The sequence below is a fragment of the Delphinus delphis genome, chromosome 13, assembly GCF_949987515.2.
Source record: "Delphinus delphis chromosome 13, mDelDel1.2, whole genome shotgun sequence".
Lineage (NCBI taxonomy): Eukaryota > Metazoa > Chordata > Mammalia > Artiodactyla > Delphinidae > Delphinus > Delphinus delphis.
In genome coordinates this window covers 72,964,690-72,985,787 of record NC_082695.1, presented here as the reverse complement: position 1 = coordinate 72,985,787, position 21,098 = coordinate 72,964,690, and the positions used below count along the sequence as shown (strand labels likewise).

Below are 21,098 nucleotides of genomic sequence, written 5' to 3'. Positions count from 1 at the left end.
CTGTGGTGGCTTTGGTGGCTTTGGTTCTCTGCTCCCTCCGTGTCTGGCAGGCAATCAGGTCCCCGACTGCCTTCCCTGCAAGGCGGGCCTCCCGCCCCGCTGGAAACTCAACCAGCGGCAGCGCCCAACAGGGAACAATGGCCTCCGTCCTTCACAGGAATCCTCCCCACTCATCAAAATACCGGCTCCTGTTCGCTAAACTGATTTTCAGTGCCAGTCGGAATGCCAGGTGGAAGACACGCTAGACTGCTGTGTCTTCCTTACAGAAAATGACCTGGCCGCAGACCCCTGGCGTCGTCTGCACGATGGCAGGAGAATTACCATTTTTTAAAAGCCATCACGCTCTCCAGGAACTGCTTATCACACAGAGTGTTAAAACTGTTTACCCCACAAAGGTGGGGAGGGAAAAATAATAGGAAGCTGTAAGTAATACTGAAGCACAGATAAGAACAGTACTTCTGATAGAAAACATGCATCTTCAATAAATGCTCCAAATATGGAGTAAATATGTTTTAATATATTTTATAGATAGATATACAGAAGCATGGAGATAGATGAATTAAGATATAATTATGGATATAAATCTATGTTCTAATATATTTTATAGATGTGTATAAAAACATGGAGATAGATGAGTTAAGAGATAATATGGATATATGTTTTAGTATATTTTATAGATGTATATAAAAATATGGAGACAGATGAATTAAGGTATAATTATGGAAACAAATCTTTAATGAAATCATAGCTGTAAAATTTAGAAAAGTGAAACATACACACACACAAATGTGTAGTTTTATTGTTAATATTTTTTATTTGTTTTTGTGTAGTTAAGCAAGTATTTTGCTTCCTTTGGTAATACCTGTTTTAAGTTAAACCATTCCCTTTGTGCCTACCAAATCCACAAGCCACTCCATTTCATTAAATGTATTTTAAATTGCTTTAAATTTCTTTTCATAAACTAACAAGCCAACAAGAACAAGTCCTTGTTTTGCTTTATTCTTTGCAGGGAAAAAAAATTCTACTTGTAATAATGCATATTTTAATACTTTTTTATAGTCATTTAACTAAAAGCCAAAACCGGTATCTTGGGTTAACACTGAAAAGTCTGAATCGAATTTATAGATTTCATACTGAGAGATGCTTAAAATGCAAATACTGCCATCTTAAAATATAAACTTCTACAGAGCTCAGAGACATAATTTAATGAGATTTAATTATGACTTAAAAGATGTTTAATTAAGGATGGACCTTACCTTTTTAATTGTTTTTGTCTGTACCAAAGCAAGTTCTCTATTCTCATCTGCTACGTACAATGAAAGTTTCACATATGGATCACTGTAAGAAAAAATAGGATTATACTTTTCATTTTAAAAATACAAAAAGGAAAGTAGCCATAACCTAACTGAAAATGCAAAAATATCACTTAATGACCAGCTTGTATAAATTTCACAAACTTAGCAGGAACATTTTTAACATGCTTATAACTACGTAAATATACTGAGGAAAGTTTCTATCACCTAGAACCATGGATGTTTATTTAAAAGCAAAACCAACATCAAACTTGTATTCTAATTTTAAAGATCATCTTCTCTACTCTTAATGCAAAAGAATTAATCTCCCATAGTATTTTTTCTAAGCACAATCAGATTCTGAAAAGATCACAAGAAAAATTATTAAAAGGCATATAAAATTTGTTCAGACTAGTAAAATCTAGCTAGAAAATTTAGTTTGCATCTTATTTATATTCTGATTTCCATTACGTTGGTAAAAATTATTTTTCTTTCAGTAGAGGTAAAACAGGCATTGTTCATCTAAGTCAACATATATCATCTTATACATTAAAACAAAAACATACACACAAAAAAATTAAAGCCCAGTAAGTCAACAGAGTTGCCCAAAGTTACAGATTTCAGTAAAGTCTTGATTAAATTTCAGGTTTCCTGACTACAAGTTCCAGAGTTCCTATCATTTCCTTGGGAAACTGAAAACTTTTAGCCAGAAGTATATTGAAAGGATTACTTAATGTGAATTATCTATGAAGAGCTTGGTAAGTCCACTCCTCACACGTTCCGGAGTCGCTAACACTGGGAGAGCTCAAATCTAGTTAAACAATAAGAATTTGGGATCCAGGTTCTTCTGTTTTACACCTGAGATCCTTAAAGTCATAGGAAGGGCCTTCGTGTATTCAATCCCCAAATTTTCACTCATCTAATTATCGATAGTGGATGATTTATTTCTATCCAATTTCAGAGTTATCCTTTAGTAGTTATACATACCACGACTATTAACCCTTATTTTGCAACTTCCAGGGTATTTCTAAAGATTATACAGAGTACCATAAAATGCTTAAGACGATATTGGTGTTTATTAGATAGCTCAATAAATATGCCGTGAAATCCCTTAAGGAAAGAGAATGGTGTGATAAAATGCAAAGTTTAGTACTAACAGGACTATACTTGATATCCAAAAACAGGAATCAAACGTCAGTGAAAAATACTGTTGGTGCCTACGTGTAGTATTTATCACCCGTAAGATGCATCTCAGAAGCTACACCCCCATCTCCTTAAACAAACACACAAAAAAACAACAGAATTTTCTTAGTTATATTCTGAGTAAATATTTTTAACATTCTGGTTTAGAAGAAGGTATTAGTCAACCCTCTGTCACTTAACCATAAACCACAGATGCTCTTTCACTAAAGAACATCTAACCAGATGCACCTACTTCCCCTTATCTGGAGAGCACCCTCAGCCTCAGAATAAAGATGAACCAAGAACCAGAACCTAATCTAGGTCTAAAGACCCTAAGAACGCCTTCCTAATCAAAGCCACGGTCCGGGTGACGGACCGGGAGTATAATTCTAGGTCAGTGGTTCTCAGATTTGAGCCTATCACAACTGCCTGGGGGCGGGAGTAGTTAAAACACAGATTGCTGGGCCCCAGCCCCAAATACCCGCAAAGGATCTAGTAGGTCTGGGGTGGGACCATAGAATTTGCATCTCAAATAAACGCCCAGTGATGCTGGTGCTCCTGAGTCAGGAATCACACTCTGAGAACCACTGTTCTACAAGGTATTTGAAAAGAGTATTTTCTAGTTATAGAAACCCATTTTCTATTTCCAGCCACCAAGCTATTGCTAAAAAGAGCTCACGGCCTGATATCTGTTATCTCAATAGCTCCCAGTATGCAATGGAGGTGCATGCACGCTCGTACACACACACACACACACACACACACACACACACACACACACCACAAAGAAGACAAAAAACTCTGCTGACTGCCATCTCTTCGTTTCATGCCCTCGGCTGTCACGATTGCTGCCTGTTATATGACTGCAGTAAAGAGCTAGGCACTCACTTTAATGAACATCCACATCCTTCCTCTAATCATTTACTGACCTCAGTTCATATCCCCTGAATAGTTCACAATGAGTGACACACACAGTTGGGGTTTGAGGGTGGGGTCTCTGAGGACATTGTCCCCCGGCTGTGACAAGGAAGGCATGTCTGGGCCTGTCTTGAGTGTTCATCCAGGCAGAAGTAGGTACTACGGCGACTATGTGAAAGACTGACCAGGAAACTTCCTGGAAAAGAATTCAAGGTGAACAGAGAACCAAAGGCCAAGGGTGGGAGCTGGTGAAAGGACAGTAGGAGCAAGTTCAAGGGAAGGGAGCACAGGGCTTGGGATGGGCTGGTGAAAGGATGGTAGGCTGTAAGTTCAAGAGTGGTGGGGCTGGAGTGGGGAGGGGAGCCAGCTGTCTAGATCCATCTCCCTTTCCAACAGTACAGCAGTACCACTCCCATCAACAAATGCTTACAGAGCACCGACTACACTCCCAGGAGTGGGCAACAAAAAGGATTAAACAAAAAAGGATCAGGGGCTTCCCTGGTGGCGCAGTGGTTGAGAGTCCGCCTGCCGATGCAGGGGACACGGGTTTGTGCCCCGGTCCGGGAAGATCCCACATGCTGGGCCCATGAGCCATGGCCGCTGAGCCTGCGCGTCTGTCCGGAGCCTGTGCCGGGAGGGGCCACAACAGTGAGAGGCCCGTATACCGCAAAAACAAACAAACAAACAAACAAGTGGTTGGACTAAATTAGTGGTTTTCAAACAGTTCTGCGTAACTATCTCAGGATAACTACAGGCTACCATTTCCACCTTAATCTGTCTTATATATGGGTTGCTCATGTTAGAATATTTTTGGACAGGGTTCTATAGCTTAAAAAAATGAAGTTTAAAGCCAGTGGACTGGATGATTCATTTTGGTTAGGATATTCTGAATCTCAAAATAATTCAAACTCACTTCTCTTCATTCGTAATAACAACAGCCCAGCCCATCCTAAGTAAATACCGATTGGCTTCCTAAAGATATGGCAGGAAGAGGGAATAACACCCTATCCTCTCCACCAGGGAATGAAGGGTGAAGCCCACAGTTGTATGAGAACCCCGCCTTGATCATCACTGGGCTGGTATTTTCTTATACACGTTACCAGCTCTAACCAACTTACCTATGAGGTATCAAGAACATATCACCTGAGCAATAACAGAAAACAAAAGGCAGGCAGGTGTGCCTGTGTGTTAGGGGGAGGGGCAAGGCTGAGGGACAGCAAGCCTCATCACCAGCTTCTTTTCAAAAGCTTGCTTGTTGTTTTAACCCCTGATGGCCTTCATCTGAGCGTGATGCTCCGCAGAAGTGGTGAGAGGAAGAACTCAGTTCCCAGAGACCTTTTCACAGTGACTTGAGCTGTCTGATAGAGGCAGCAGCTCTGGAAGAAGCTTCTGCCCCCTGAAGCTCTACTTCTCAGATCTCACACTCTCCACACCTTTACTACCAAAGGCCGGCCAAATCCTGAGGTCAATGGTAGGTTATGTTCAAGACTTGCCTCCCCCCAGCTAGACCACCAGAAGGTTTAGGAAAGACACATAAAAAGCTCATCAGCAGCTTCCATTACGGGGAGTAGACACAGGGTACAGCTATAGGGGCAGAGGTTCCGGTTTTCATGTTACTCCCTGTACACTGAAGACTTTTGTTGCTGTTATTAACCAGTAACACATAATACTTTTATAATTTTAAAAAAGCCAGGAGGGCCATGGAGGGCAGTAGGCGAGAAGACCATCTATCTCCTCGGCTGGTACTTCTTCATTTGGTGCCCCTGACCATCTCCACTGGAGTCTCAAATCTCAACTTCACCAACTCTCTAAGTGACCTTCAGACAGTCACTTAACCACCCTTAACTTAACCACTCTTAACTTCAGGTGGTTCATGAATGAAACGGGAACGATAATTCCTAACTCAGAGCATCACTGTAAGGACCAGAGAATATTATGTATTAATAATAAATTCTCACAGCATGAGAATGACAGCTGTTGTAACTGATTCTGTTTTGTCCTCTCTTTCGAGACTTTCGAGGTTCTCTGTTGCTCCTTCCAAGCCCCCTAACTTCTGCTGGGATTGCTGATCTAATCTGACACTGATTACCTTACAGTATAAATTGGGTGCCGGCCAACCACAGCACACTAGGTATCCCATGCTGCCTCACAGCACACTAAGTATCCCATGCTCCCTCATTATTCATGCTGCGTGGAAGCCCCATGGGGATCTGGGTGGAGATGATCAAACTGGTAGTATTATTTACAACAAAACTCAACAGGATTCACTCTTGGCAACCAGTTACTGTCCTAGTGCTGGTGTTCAGTGCAACTCATTAACATTGCTCTCTAGGAAGCTCAACGCTTTGTGGATTAGAAGAGAAATGCTGTTTTCCAAACCTTTTGTTTTCTCTGCATAGTGAAGCTATTTGGGTACTACAGTCTTTCTTTTCGGCCTTTATAAGGAGACAAACTGATATTAGGATTCAAATAACATCCTAGTATTAACTGAGTACCTGCTATATTCCAGGCAAGGACACAGGCATCAGAAATAAAAGACACTGTCCTGGGCCCATTTGAATGGGGCACAGAAGCAAAGCGACGATTGTGACACACTGTGCAGAGTACCCTGGCACACAACACTGCTAAGAGAAAGACTGCAGAACCACGGGACTGCGTTGATCTTAACCAGGCTTCAAGAATTCAGAGATGGGTCTCATTCTACCTTTGTCACCATTAAGCGAAAACAGTACAGACAAGGTCATTTCTCGGGGAGAGGTGGAAATAAGATTTTCTGGGCTTCCCTGTTGCTCAACCTCCCGGGACACACTGAACAAGGGCAGTTAGTCCTGATGTGTCATTAATGGGGTGACCCCCTCCATCGGAGTCACCCAGGTGTTCCATGACAAACAACAACTTGGAGAGACTAGTCCTTTCACACTGATTACTCATTTTCATCAGACTAGTCTTTGATGAGATTGATGTACTATGTTCAAGGAGGCAGGGCAGTGAAGGGGGAGGCGGAGAGGCAGGCGGAGGGCAGCGTTGCCTCCACAGGTAAAGCGTTCAAGGGGGATTACGTTCAGACTGCGGCCAGGCTGGAATGCCACTGCCTCGTCTACCAGCTGTAAACCTGTCTTTCCAAGAGACTTGGATGTTATGAGAACAGTGAGAACAGGCTTCCTTTTTCAACCATGCCTCCTGAGGGAGTACTCCACCATCACCTGAAGGAAGCAATCATTCTTTCCCATAAAATGAAGTTGCTTAACATGCTGCTGGGACAGTCTGTGAAAGGATTGTGTCTTTGTTCCCTGTGAGCAAAAAGAAGAGGTCTAATGTAGCATATTACACAACACTATAGGGCAAATTTATTTTCACTACCCCATGTATGACACACTAAACCTTAGCCAACCCAGAGAAAATTTCATTGGAAAACCTGTTTTGTTGAAGGTTTCCCTCATACCTTTCCACTATTACTATCATAGTTAGTGTTACATAAATTACTGGTATCTGTAATAAAGAAATAATGCAAAACACTTACAAAGCAATAAGGAAAAAATTACCTAGAAAGTGTGAGAGAATAAAACACAGGAATACATGTGATAACATCAAAACTGAAGTTCTCATCTAACAGGTGGTCCCAGATGCAAAAATAGCTAACACTTTCTAAAGAGGCAGACATTTTAATACTCTGCTACTGCAAAGAAATTATCACAAGTGTTTCTGGAAAGCAGTATGGCAGGAGGTATCAAAACATTCAAAGAATTGATGCCTTTGATTCAACAAATCTATTTGTAAGGATTAATCCCCAAGAAATAATCAGAGATGCAGGCCAATATTTATCTGCAAAAGATACTCATTACAGCATCATATATAAGAAAATACTGGAAGCAACTTTCCAGTCCAAGAGAGACGTGATTAACTTATGGTATAATCAGGCGCTAGAATATTATAAACCATTAAAGCATCTTTTCCAAGAATATTATTAATTGGGAGAAAATATTCATAGTATAACATTAAGGAATAAGCATGATCTAAAAATGTGACTAATTCTACATAGTCACATTTTTTTGTTGTTGTTAGTCAATAATGCTTAGTTTATTTACGTGGGTAGCACTTAAAATCTGTCATGCTTTCATGGTTACATTTTCCACACTAAGCATATATATATATATATAACATATATATATAAAAAACATATATATATGTAACATATATATACACGCACCAAAGCAACTGACACACAGCTAAAGTTAATAGTTGTTCTCTCTAGATTACAACTTTATGAATTATGTTTATTTTCTTCTTTGTGGTTTTTATTTTTTTTCTAACTTTTCTACTGTGAGCAAGTACTACTTTTATAAGTACAAAAATTATGAAAATAACAATAGTTACACATACGCTACAACTATAACATACTCTTCAGTGAGCCATGGAACCCTGTAATTTCATGGCTAGCCTAAAACCTTAATAACAAACACAAAAGAGCTTCAGATGTTTTTTCTACCCAGAAAATTGCCTTAAATGGGTGACTACGGAAGATATTTGAAAGAAATATGCACATATATTCTAGCCCTTGACATTTACTGAAAGGCATGAATTACACTTTGAAATACATCACTTGTCACCAACACTGACAATGAGTTGCTCTTAAATATGTATGAACTTGCAACAAATGCAAGAAAGCAATGGGTCTACTACAGACAGATGCATTTTTACCTTTGTCCAAGGTAGGTAAAGAGGCATTAAAACTTTATAGCTTAGGTGGAGGCATAACCCTCCCAGACTTCAAAGCTCCAGTAATCAAAACAGCGTGGTACTGGCACAAAAACAGACATGTGGATCAGTGGAACAGAGTAGAGAGCCCAGAAATAAACCCACGCACCTACGGTAAATTAATCTTTGTCAAAGGAGGAAAGAATGTACAATGGGGAAAAGACAGTCTCTTCAGCAAGTAGTACTGGGAAAGCTGGACAGCCGCATGCAAATCAATGAAGTTAGAACACACCCTCACACCATACACAAAAATAAACTCAAAATGGCTGGAAGACTTAAATATAAGACATGACACCATAAAACTCCTAGAACAGAACATAGGCAAAACATTCTCTGGCATAAATTGTAGCAATGTTTTCTTAGGTCGGTCTCCCAAGGCAACAGAAATAAAAATAAATAAATAAACAAACGGGACCTAATCAAACTTACAAGCTTTTGCACAGCAAAGGAAACCATAAACAAAAAGACAGTCTAGGGACTGGGAGAAAATATTTGCAAATGATGAGACCGACAAGGGCTTAATTTCCAAAATATACAAACAGGTCGTACAATTCAATAATAAAAAACCAAACAACCCTGAATCAAAAAATGAGAAGGCCTAAATAGACACTTCTCCAAAGAAGACACACAAATGACCAATAGGCACATGAAAAGCTCCTCAACACTGCTAATCAGAGAAATGCAAATCAAAACTACAATGAGGTATCACCTCACACCAGTCAGAATGGCCATCATTAAAAAGTCTACAAATAACAAATGCTGAAGAGGGTGTAGAGAAAAGGGAACCCTCCTACACTGTTGGTGGGAATGTAAATTGGTACAGCCACCATGGAAAACAGTATGGAGGTTCCTTAAAAAACTACAAACAGAGTTTGTGTATGATCCTGCAATCCCACTCCTGGGCATATATCCGGAGAAAACTGTAATTCGAAAAGATACATGCACCCCAATGTTCATAGCGGCACTATTTACAATAGCCAAGACATGGAAACAACCTAAATGTCCATCAACAGATGACTGGACAAAGAAGATGTAGTACATATATACAATGGAATATTACTCACCATAAAGAGTGAAATAATGCCATCTGCAGCAACACGGATGCACCCAGAGGTTATCATACTAAGTGAAGTAAGTCAGAGAAAGACAAATACCACATGATATCACTTATATGTGGAATCTAAAATATGGCACAAATGAACTTATTTACAAACCAGAAACAGACGCAGAAAGCAAACTTACGGCTACCAAAAAGGAAAGGGGGTGGGGGAGGGACAAATTAGGAGTCTGCAATTAGCAGATGCCAACTATTATATATAGAATGGACAAACAACAAGGCCCTACTGTACAGCACAGGGAACTATGTTGAATATCCTGTGATAACTCATAATGGAAAAGAATATGGGAAAGAATGTATATATAACTGAATCACTCTGCTGTACACCAGAAACTGACACAACATTGTACATCAACTATACATCCTCTAAAAAACCCCAACGACTTTACAGCTTCGGCGCGTTCTGTGAAGCTGCTGAAAACATACTTTTGGATATTTCAGGAATGACTTGGCTGTTTGGAGCAGCTTGTGGTATGCCCCTATCCCAGCACCTCTGCAGTTACCCAAGTCTTGAAATGGCTAGTCAGGACCAACTCTCTCCTTGTCCTCTGCCATCCGCAACCAGTCACTCAGGGGTCCCAACCCTGGGTCCTAGAGACCCTTTGGAGTCGGGAGGTGGGAACACTGCATGTGCATCTGTTTATCTCTGACACATAAATACACAGTTCTGTTTATATCTACGTAGATATGCAGTAGCCCATGAAAATATTTAAGCCAGAAGAGTTTGTTTTTAAAACAATTCGAATTAAAACCAATGTTTTCTTATCTTCTGCTAGGATAAATATCATTCAGTCACTAATAGGCAAAGGTCCACCTACAAATTACTAAAACGTTCACACAGCTGTCAAAGGAAGTGACAGCTGTGACACGCCTTTGTCGCCAGCATTTTCTATCACGTGTTTTTCCCGTATACATGCAATCATCAGAGATTAAGAAACCACTTTTCTTTTATGCTAGTCATAGTTTAATAGAGGGACTTGCCCAGCGGTCCAGTGGTTAAGACTCCATGCTCCCAATGCAGGGGGCACGGGTTCAATCCCTGGTCAGGGAACTAAGATCCCACATGCCGCCCAGCGCGGCCTGAAAAAAAAAAAAAAAATTAAAAAAAAAAAAGAGAGATAGCAACTCACAAAACCATAAGGAAACAGGGAAACCAAAAACTGCTCCCTTATCAGAAACTGTTCGGTAATTAATTCCTCAAATAGAGTGTCCACCATGTGCAAAGGACTGTGGTGGACACCAAGGGAGGAGGTCAAAAAAGTGGCGGGCAGGGAGATAGAGGTAAACAGATGCTGCCCTCAAAGAGGCTGTCTACCCCTGCTCCAGAGAAACCAAAGTCAGACAAGAGTGAACGCATATAATATGCAGATGTCGCCTTTATGAAAGTTGGCTATATACATATATTAAGAGCTCAAAAAAGTCATAAATTTTTATGTTTATTAGATGATCTGAAATGCAGGGACCATCTTATGAACAGAAATAATAACTTCCAGTATCATTTATTAAGCACTTTCTGAGTGCACAGCATTGTGCGTGGTGCCTTATGTATACACCATCTCTGATCTTCAGAATAACCCTGGTAAGCAGGATGTTAGTAATCCCCGTTTCATGGATAAAGAAAAGATAATATCCTAGTACATACGTGCACGTGAAATGCTATGGAGCCATTAAGATGGTATTGATGAGGAACTTGATGTAGTTGCCTACACTTTGTTGACAAAGAAAGTTCAAAACTTTTAATTAAACTACATTAGCAATTAGAATTAAACTGTAAAAGCATATACACCTACTGCATTATAAATATACCAAACTATAAACTAGTGTTTATTACCACATTTATGAGACCATGAGTGATTTTTTTCTTCCTTTCATTTCTCTCTATATTCCAAATGATAGAGATGGTCACTATTTAGGATGGAACACTGAGACCGCAAGGTGACATAGGCAGTCCCTATGGCCAGCCTCTCTGCCCCTCCCCACCAGGGAAGTCTCACTGGAAATGGTCCCAAACAAATGGCAACAACCAGAAAATTCAAGTTAAACATACCAGACTTGTGCTGATAAAGTACAGTGGGGTAAACGTTACAAATTTACCGTCCGTTTCTATTTGAACCACCACCTTCCTTTTCAAGTAACAAGGTCAAGACATCTCAAAGAGCCTTTAAAGAAAGGTATATAAACACACTCAGTGGAGTAAAAAGGAATGCCCTTTCTTAGTATCCCTGTTAAGGATCCTGTTGGTGAAATATGCTTCATCACCACTGGAATAGTGTCTATTTGTGGGACCCCTGCCAGTGAAGTGATGTTTAATTACCATGTCACCACTCAGCAATTCAAATCATGCACTTCTAAGAGAAATTACCAATTTTCCAAATTGATTAGACGAGACTGCACGAAAGCATATCTTCTGAAAATATAGTTCAGAAACACATCACAGCACGTGCACACACTCAAACCACATGCACACAGACAGGTGTTATTCAACAACCTGAGAGTGTTTACAAAGCTTAGAGGGTTTTGCTGCCTAATGTAGGTGGAGTACCCAAAAGTAACCCATGATGAGATGCTTTAAATGTGGATTTCTCAGATCAGAAATGGTACAAGAAAGTTAAAACTACTTTGCATGATTCCTCATGTAGTATAGTAGTCCTGTCTCTTAATATGCAATAAACATTATGGACATTATGGAAATCTTCAGCCAAATGAGACCATTATAGCAAATACTATAATTACATACATCATTCATTTCAAGTTGCTGTAGGATAGTTCAGAGGTACTTTCATTTATTTTATTTTTTTAAAGATTTATTTATTAGTTCTTTATTTTTATTTTGGCTGCATTAGGTCTTAGGTGTGGCACACGGGATTTTCGTTGAGGCATGCGGGATCTTTAGTTGCGGTACATGGGATCTTTGTTGCGCTGAGCGGGCTTCTCTCCAGTTGTGGCGCACAGGCTCCAGCGCGCATGGGCTCTGTAGTTTGCTGTACACAGGCTCTCCAGTTGAGGTGTGTGAGCGCAGTAGTTGTGGCGCACAGTTGCCCCGCGGCATGTGGGATCTTAGTTCCCTGACCAGGGATCGAACCCGTGTCCCCTGAATCGTAAGGCGGATTCTTTACCACTGGACCACCAGGGAAGTCCTTCAGAGGTACTTTTACTCACTTTCTTCAACCTTTACTCGAGTAGTCATGTTTGTTACCTTCCGAGGACGAGTCCAGCATAAAGTAGTAGGGTCCGAACCCAAAGGATACCTACTTTAAGGACTCAGGATAACTAAAACCGCAGGAGTATACACAGGTACTCACACCAAGACTATGTAGAGCTCAAGTTCACGTTATATAAACTTTAAATAGTCCTTAAAAGCTCTGACTAAACAAAAATCTGTATAATGAATCATTTCCGCATTACCTCCCACCACAGCCCCACAGACATCGTTTCACGAACAGAGATTTTATCTGTAAAACAAGTGTTTTTAAATACACGCACATACATACACACAAACACACAAGTCCTACTATTGTTAGTTAAAAGAGCATTTGGGCTTTGTCAATAAATTTACCTGTGTGCATTTAATTCATTAAGAAAAGGTCCCAGAAGACTGTCCAATGGGAAATATATCCACAAGACAATACAGAATCAGTATAATATATGTACACTTTCAAACTTACCACACAACTAAATTCTTATTTCATTATCAGCTTTTACTGATCTTAGCTATTTAACTGGAATAATTAATATAACCTCAAAGCTGTAAGTTTTCAAACAAAGACCAAGTTATGCCTAATATACTTGTATATTCATTTACCAAATGCTCCACAGACCTATCGTAATTCCTGCCTAGAGAAGGGTTATCAGCTGGAAAATATTTATGCAAATTGTTTAGCACAAAGGGTAATAAACTTCTACAATGCTACCGAAGTAAAACGGACAGGAATTCCAAGAGGTAGGTCAGGCAGGAGCTCTACAGATGGGGCAAATGTGTTAATAACAGATGCAGAAATAGCTATCAAGGAAGAGTTCACTGTGCTATCAAGGAAGGGCTCTCCCATATCACCATCAGAAAGGAGAGCCACACCCTCTGCCAATATTTTCCTCCAGGCCCCACCCTGGCAAAAGAATCCTGGGCTGGCTGACAACGGGTTTGAATCTTAGGAGTCCCATGGATCTGAAATGACTGTGGGACCTAAATGCTAAATCTTCCCTAAAGACGTTCTTTGAAAACCACAGAGTCCAGTTCTACTGCTTACGCAATATGTACTCTATCCTCTAGCAGAAAGAGAAAGGACATGCGCTCAAGCTATTAACTATCCAGGCCAGAGAAGGCAATCTACGTGGGGCACAGGCAAAGTCACCACATCAGAAGTCTTGTGTCACTGAGACTACGAATCCTACGACAAATTATGAGGTTGAATAGATTTATCATCGGAACTTTTTTTTCCATTGAAGTACAGTTGATTCACCATGTTCTGTTAGTTTCTGGTGTACAGCAAAGTGATTCAGTTATACATACATATAATAGTTTGTGTCTGTGAATCCCCAACTCCCAATCCTTCCCCACTCCTTGGTAACCACAAATCTATATCATGGAAACATTCGAATATTCCCCATCAGTGCCCCTCCCCCTTCTTAAAACAGGCTACTGCTCACCTTTTTCCAAGTACCTGTTGAGGGTTTCATTCTTACATTCACTTGGCAGGACCTACACTCTGATGGTGTTTGCTCACAGTAATGATTAACTAGAACAACTCAGAATACCTCCATACACCCTCCCCGTTGTACGTGCACTAAGACAAGGATTCTGCTGCAGTGCAGACGTGTGGATTCCAGCACACGGCATCACCACGGTGGCTGGACTGCCAGCAGAAGGCCTGCAGACGTAAGGAATTCCTGTGCAGAGGTTCTCTCGCTGTGGCAGGCATCAGAATCACCTGGAGGGCTGGTTAAAACACAGATTGCTGGGCCCACCCCCAGAGTTTTTGATTCAGATCCGAGGTAGAACCTGATAATCTGCATTTCTAACAATTTGCTCATTTGGGCACCCCGCTTTGGGAACCACTGAGACTCTGTCTTTTCCTCTTTCTTTCTCCAGGATCCAGGAGAATGAGCTCATTCAACTCAGTACTTGTCTCCACTACCCAGGCCATCACTCCTGAGAGGATGAGAGAAGGGTACAGACAGCTAGTACCTGCTGGATGCCCAAGACTCTGCCTCTCTGGGTGGGCTTTCTCTGACCGCTTGACACTGCCCACATTTACTGGGGTCATAGAAAGGGCAACTTACATGGCCTACCTGTATTTACAATTTACAATCAGCACCACTTCGTTTATTAGTTCAATGCGGTGCGGTGGGGCAGCTGAGTAAAGGCAAGTCAGTTCTTGTCTATGTTTTAAAAACACCGTCTTGTAATAAGAGGACAGTTGCAAGTACCCTGTAATTATAAGAGCCTATCAGGAACTCAGTTCTGAAGGAAATAAGGCAAGGGGACAAATTCTGAGACGTGATTACCTCACCCGTCTCTCTTTCCTGACATGAGTCTGGTGGGCACTGATACCCACTCATCTACTTCCCTCATAGTTAGAGAAGTCTAGCCAATTCAAACTTCTTGTGAAGATACCTTTGTAACTGCTCAATTATATTTCTTTCTTTCTTTCTTTCTTTTTTTTTTTAAAATAAACTAGCTCCCTCCACTCCCCCAACTTATAAAGTCGGTAGCCTAAAAAAACAGGTACGCAGACATATTATCACACTGAAATCACCAAGTACAGGAACAGACTTCCAAAGTCATCACTCTAACACTGAAGCCCATTCCTCCGCTCATCTCACCTGTGCTCTTAGGGTGCAAAAGAAGCAACGCTGCTCAAGCAGAGGAACTCTGACCTTGATGCCAAAGTGGAATCAACACCGAGCTGTGTGGAACTAGAAAAGAGGGCAAATGCTAAGGCACAGAACTACTCAGGGAATTCAGCCTTTATTAACTAAACAGGGAGAAAAAGATGCTTTTAATTAACTGTGGAAGAGCCGTGGGTGTCCAGAGCACAGCCTGTGTTCGACGTCTACTGTCACTGCGTGCTCTGGGTGCGAGGACTGAAGGCGGGCGCAGGTTCGGAGGTTCTCAGGGGCCCTCAACAGCAGCGATGGACACTGCTGAGACCTGCAGGGCTCGGCGCTCAGGAACAAAGGTCTCGAAGAAGGAGCTGCCGTGCAGATAAGTAAACAGCAACTATGCCGAGAGCAGCCTCATGGGACCAATATTCCTGGGTATACAGGGCAAGTGGTGGAGAGAAGAGGGATCCAAGGACAGCCCAGGAGACAGGTCAACAGCTCCTAAGCACACCAATAGCGACCTCTCTACCTAAGTGTTTACTACGTGCCAAGCACTGTCCTAAAGACTTTCTGCACAATCCTTCCTTTAACGCAGGTAGGAACCTTCTAGACTTCTCAGGGATGGAGTGATGGTAGTGCCAAAGGTACCCAGTCCAGTTTTCTTTTCTTTTTTTTCCTGCGGTACACGGGCCTCTCACTGTTGTGGCCTCTCCCGTTGCGGAGCACAGGCTCCGGACACGCAGGCCCAGCGGCCATGGCTCACGGGCCCAGCCGCTCTGCGGCATGTGGGATCCTCCCGGACCGGGGCACGAACCCCCGTCCCCTGCATCGGCAGGCGGATTCTCAACCACTGAGCCACCAGGGAAGCCCCCCAGTCCAGTTTTCAATGCAAGAATCTTTCTTCTCACGGGCAAGATTCTCTGAGGGGAAGGGATTCCTGCCCTACAAGAGGTTAACACGAGATGTGGCAACTTCTCAAGTCTGAATAGACAGCTCCCGAGTGACAGCCATTCAGTGAAGCAGCTGTCAGGGCACCAGGAAAGTCAGGAGGCAAGGGTCTTGAAATCAGCACTGGTCTGAATGCAGCAAGAATGGAGCAGCTCCTTGTGAAACCATTCCCTGGGTTACGGGCTCCACTGTGTCCCCTCCAAACGATACGAAGCTCCAGAGCCTCAGAATGTGACCTTATGAGAAAAAAGGTCTTTACAGAGGTAGTCAAGTGAAAATGAGTTCATTAGGTTGGACTCCAATCCAACATGACTGTGCTCTCAGAAGAGGGGAAATTTGCGCAGACATGCGCACAGGAATGAAGACACAGGGAGAAGACTGCCACGCGACCGGAGGGATGCTACGGACTGCTCCAACACCAGAGAGAAGAGAAGAGGAAGTTTCCCCTAGAGCCCGGGGACAGCATGACCCCACCAACACCTGGATTTCAGCTCCGTAGCCCCCAGAACTGTGAGACGATTCATTTCTACATTTTAAGCCACGCTGTTTGTGGTACTTCATATGGCAGCTTTAGGAAACAAGCCACCCTTTATCGGAAACACTTGCGGCCAAATGTGTTCCAGAACTCTGATTTTTTTCTCATTTTAGATGGTCCTAACTATTCCAATTACTGCATAACATTCCCAGTAGGGGCCTGGGGGCAGGACCCACAGCCAACATGGACAAATACTTATCTTAAGTGTTTTAGATAAAACCAGAAATACTCCCAAGTCCACTGAGGTCAGATTTTGCCACCAAATGAGTTCGTTTCCTACAAACCTACAACAATGTTTTCTTTCCAGGGCTTTTTGGATTTTCGAACTGCATGGGATTATGGGCCCGTATTAGGTTGCAGAATAATAGTTAAAATATGTTTACTATAGATGCCGCCCTGCCCAGCACGTTCACACTGCTCTCAAAAGCGCAAAAAACTGCGTGTGAAATCCTAGAATTGCTCAGGGAAACAAAAACATCCCCTCAACTCTTAAATAATCGGCCAAATATTTAAAGTTTTATCTTCAAGACTGTTAAACACACAAACAAACCACTAGACACTTGACCTTCCCATTACGGCGAGTTCTGTACTGTATCACCATAGGGTTTTTAGAATAGAATTTTAAAAGAGAGGCACCATCAATTATGCTTCACAGCATTATGGCAAGAAGAAAAAACTATGAGCAATAGAAAGAGGGCTGGGTTATGATAAAGCTCCACCCCAATGGCAGGAAGATGAATGTCACGGACCACATATTTTTTTCCCAGTTACGCAGATAAATACATGGTAGGTACTCACATTCGGATCTCCAGGACCCATATGTTGTCAAAAAGGGAATGTACAGAAGAAATGAAGCCTTCATCAGCATTAAAAATCTTGATTGACTTCCTCACCAGTGTGAAGAGCAGAGTCCCTTACCACATCTTCAAAGTTGGATACACCCAGGAGATTTCTCCTTGCGTTCAGATATTTTTAAATCCTCCCTTAAGTTACCAAGTTGGATGAGACTAGATACCAAAGGACTTCTAAAGGGAGCCTGGGGTAGGTTCTAGAATTACAGAAGGTGTGTTTCCTACCCACACCACCCCCACCTTGTAAGGGTGTTACAGTTTATGCTACCAGATGACTTTGTTTTTTTCTTGCGGTACACGGGGCCTCTCGCTGTTGTGGCCTCTCCCGTTGCGGAGCACAGGCTCCGGACGCTTGGGCTCGAACCCGTGTCCCCTGCATCGGCAGGCAGACTCTCAATCACTGCGCCACCAGGGAAGCCCTAGATGACTTTGTTTTATGGATATATGTGTTTCTCCCTGTCCCTGCGACCCTAAAGGAGAAAGTGTTAAATAATCATGGGGTAAGAACACAAGGGACAGATTAAGACAATTTACGTAGAATAAAACGTGCCTTTCCCATAATAACTATGGAGGTCAGACCTCTGGCACACTTAAACACAACACAGGATTCTTGTTTTACTTTTGCCCTATGCTTCAGAATTTCTATTAGGCAATAAGTGCAGAATCCAATTAAACCTCCTTGTCAGTAACAGCCACATGCGTTTGATTCCCCAAATATGCCTATCTACCACCTTCAAAGTTTTCAGCCCACTCACCCCTGGTGCACACTCATTTGTCGGAGATCCCTTCTGTTCTCTCCTCTTCCCCCTGTGGAAATCCTCGATCCTTCCAGGCTCCAGGCAGCCAGCACCTCCTCCTCATCTTCCCAGAACAAACCACCCTATAATAACCAGCCTCTTTGTGCTCTGCGTTCCTAAGTCGTGACTACTGAGGCCACTCCTCTGCTGCTGACTCACGTGCCTTTCTGTATTGTTTGTCCTTTTTCAAGTGTGTAAATCTTAATATTACACTCTTAAACTAGCTGCAAGTCACTTATAGCCACTGTCTACTTCTTGGGCAAGTCTGCATTCTCCATAGAACTGTGCAGAGAACACGCCCTGAATAAGTATCTCTCCGTTGCTTGACTTCCTACTCATCATATGATAGGGTAACTTCTTCCCAGGGTCACGCATTTGGAAACTTTGTCTTGTCTGAGTTGCCAAAACATGGAATTCTCAACACATACCTGATACTGATCAACTAGACACAGAATGTATTTTCTGTGCAAATCTCATTTTCTTACACTTCCTTCATTTTCTTCACTTTTCCACAGGGTGGGAGCCACAGGGTCATTTCCTAAACTGTTCTGAGTTATGAGCTCAAGTAAATGCAAAGAAATAAGAAAATGAAAAAAAAAAAAAAAGCTTCACAGCGAACCTCATTTTCAGCAATATTACCTAATACCCCAAACTAACATTATAAGTCACTTACGATTAACAAAAGCAAAAACTTTTTAACAAATGACTTATGGAATTCACACACTCTTGTGTGAGAAACTTAAATATTCAAATCTAAAGGACACAAAAAGTATTAATGTTTGAGGACTAAGGGAGAAAATAACAGAACAGTTAATTCCAGCTACCTGATTATACTGTTGATAACCACTTATAAACGGGAAAGGGAGTTCATACTTTTAAAATGTATCATTAATTCAACACCCATTTATGATAAAAACTCTCCAGAAAGTGGGCATAGAGGGAAACTACATCAACATAATAAAGGCCATATATGACAAACCCACAGCAAACATAATTCTCAATGGTGAAAAACTGAAAGCATTTCCTCTAAGATCAGGAAAAAGACAAGGATGTCCACTCTCGCCACTATTATTCAACATAATTTTGGAAGTCCTAGCCACGGCAATCAGAGAAGAAAAAGAAATAAAAGGAATCCAAATTGGAAAAGAAGAAGTAAAACTGTCACTGTTTGCAGATGACATGATACTATGCATAGAAAATTCTAAAGACGTCACCAGAAAACAACTAGAGCTAATCAATGAATTTAGTAAAGTCACAGGATACAAAATCAATACACAGAAATCTCTTGCATTCCTATACACGAAAGATCACAAAGAGAAATCGAGGAAACAATCCCATTTACCATTGCAACAAGAAGAATAAAACACCTAGGAATAAACCTACCTAAGGAGGCAAAAGACCTGTACACAGAAAACTATAAGATACTGATGAAAGAAACCAAAGATGACCCAAACAGATGAAGAGATATACCATATTCTTGGATTGGAAGAATCAATATTGTGAAAATGACTATACTACCCAAAGCAATCTACAGATTCAATGCAATCTCTATCAAATTACCAATGGCATTTTTCACAGAACTAGAACAAAAAATTTTACAATTTGTGTGGAAATACAAAAATCCCCAAATAGCCAAAGCAATCTTGAGAAAGAAAAACGGAGCTGGAGGAATCAGGCTCCCTGACTTCAGACTATACTACAAATGTACAGTAATCAAGGCAGTACGGTACCGGCACAAAAACAGAAATATAGATCAATGGAATAGGGCAGAAAGCCCAGAGATAAACCCATGCACCTATAGTCACCTAATCTATGACAAAGGAGGCAAAAATATACAATGGAGAAAAGACGGCCTCTTCAATAAGTGGTGCTGGGAAAACTGTACAGCTACATGTGAAAGAATGAAATTAGAACACTCCCTATCACCATACACAAAAATAAACTCAAAACGGATTAAAGATCTAAATTTCAGGCTAGACAGTATAAAACTCTTAGAGGAAAACATAGGAAGAACACTCTTTGACATAAATCACAGTAAGATCTTTTTTGACCCACCTCCTAGAGTAATGAAAATAAAAACAAAAATAAATAAATGGGACCTAATTAAAATTAAAAGCTTTTGCACAGCAAAGGATATCATAAACAAGTTGAAAAGACAACCCTCAGAATGGGAGAAAATATTTGCAAATGAAGCAACGGACAAAGGATTAATCTCCAAAATATACAAACAGCTCATGCAGCTCAATATCAAAACAAAAACAAACAACCCAATCCGAAAATGGGCAGAAGACCTAACTAGACATTTCTCCAAAGAAGATATACAGATTGCCAACAAACACATGAAAGGATGCTCAACATCACTAATTATTAGAGAAATGCAAATCAAAACTACCATGAGGTATCACCTCACACGGGTCAGAATGGCCATCATCAAAAAATCTACAAACAATAAATGCTGGAGAGGGTGTGGAGAAAAGGGAACCCTCTTGCACTGTTGGTGGGAATGTAAATTGATACAACCACTATGGAGAACAGTATGGAGGTTCTTTAAAAAACTAAAAATAGAACTACCATATGACCTAGCAATACCACTACTGGGCACATACCCTGAGAAAACCATACTTGAAAAAGACACATCACCCCAACGTTCACTACAGCACTATTTACAATAGCCAGGACATGGAAGCAACCTAAATGTCCATCAACAGAGGAATGGATAAAGAAGATGTGATACACATATACTGTGGAATATTACTCAGCCATAAAAAGGAACGAAATTGGGTCACTTGCAGAGATGTGGATGGACCTAGAGACTGTCATACAGAGTGAAATAAGTCAGAAAGAGAAAAGCAAATATCGTATGAGAATGCATATGTGTGGAAT

The 21,098-nt window shown here is 41.2% G+C and overlaps 1 protein-coding gene across 8 annotated transcripts in view; it reads right to left on the bottom strand.

Moving 5' to 3' along the window:
- Positions 1 to 21,098, bottom strand: part of NEDD4L (NEDD4 like E3 ubiquitin protein ligase) — a 384,213-nt gene that overhangs the window by 148,057 nt on the left and 215,058 nt on the right. For 6 of the 8 annotated variants that reach the window (XM_060029135.1, XM_060029129.1, XM_060029131.1 and 3 more), the window contains exon 3: positions 1,257 to 1,338. Coding sequence is in view for 6 of the 8 variants with exons in the window: in XM_060029129.1 (XP_059885112.1) it covers positions 1,257 to 1,338 (82 nt within the window). In the remaining 2 variants the exon portion in view is untranslated. Of the gene's footprint in view, positions 1 to 1,256; positions 1,342 to 18,173; positions 19,742 to 21,098 lie in introns of those variants that run through there. The other 2 variants (XM_060029133.1, XM_060029136.1) reach the window with 2 other exon arrangements.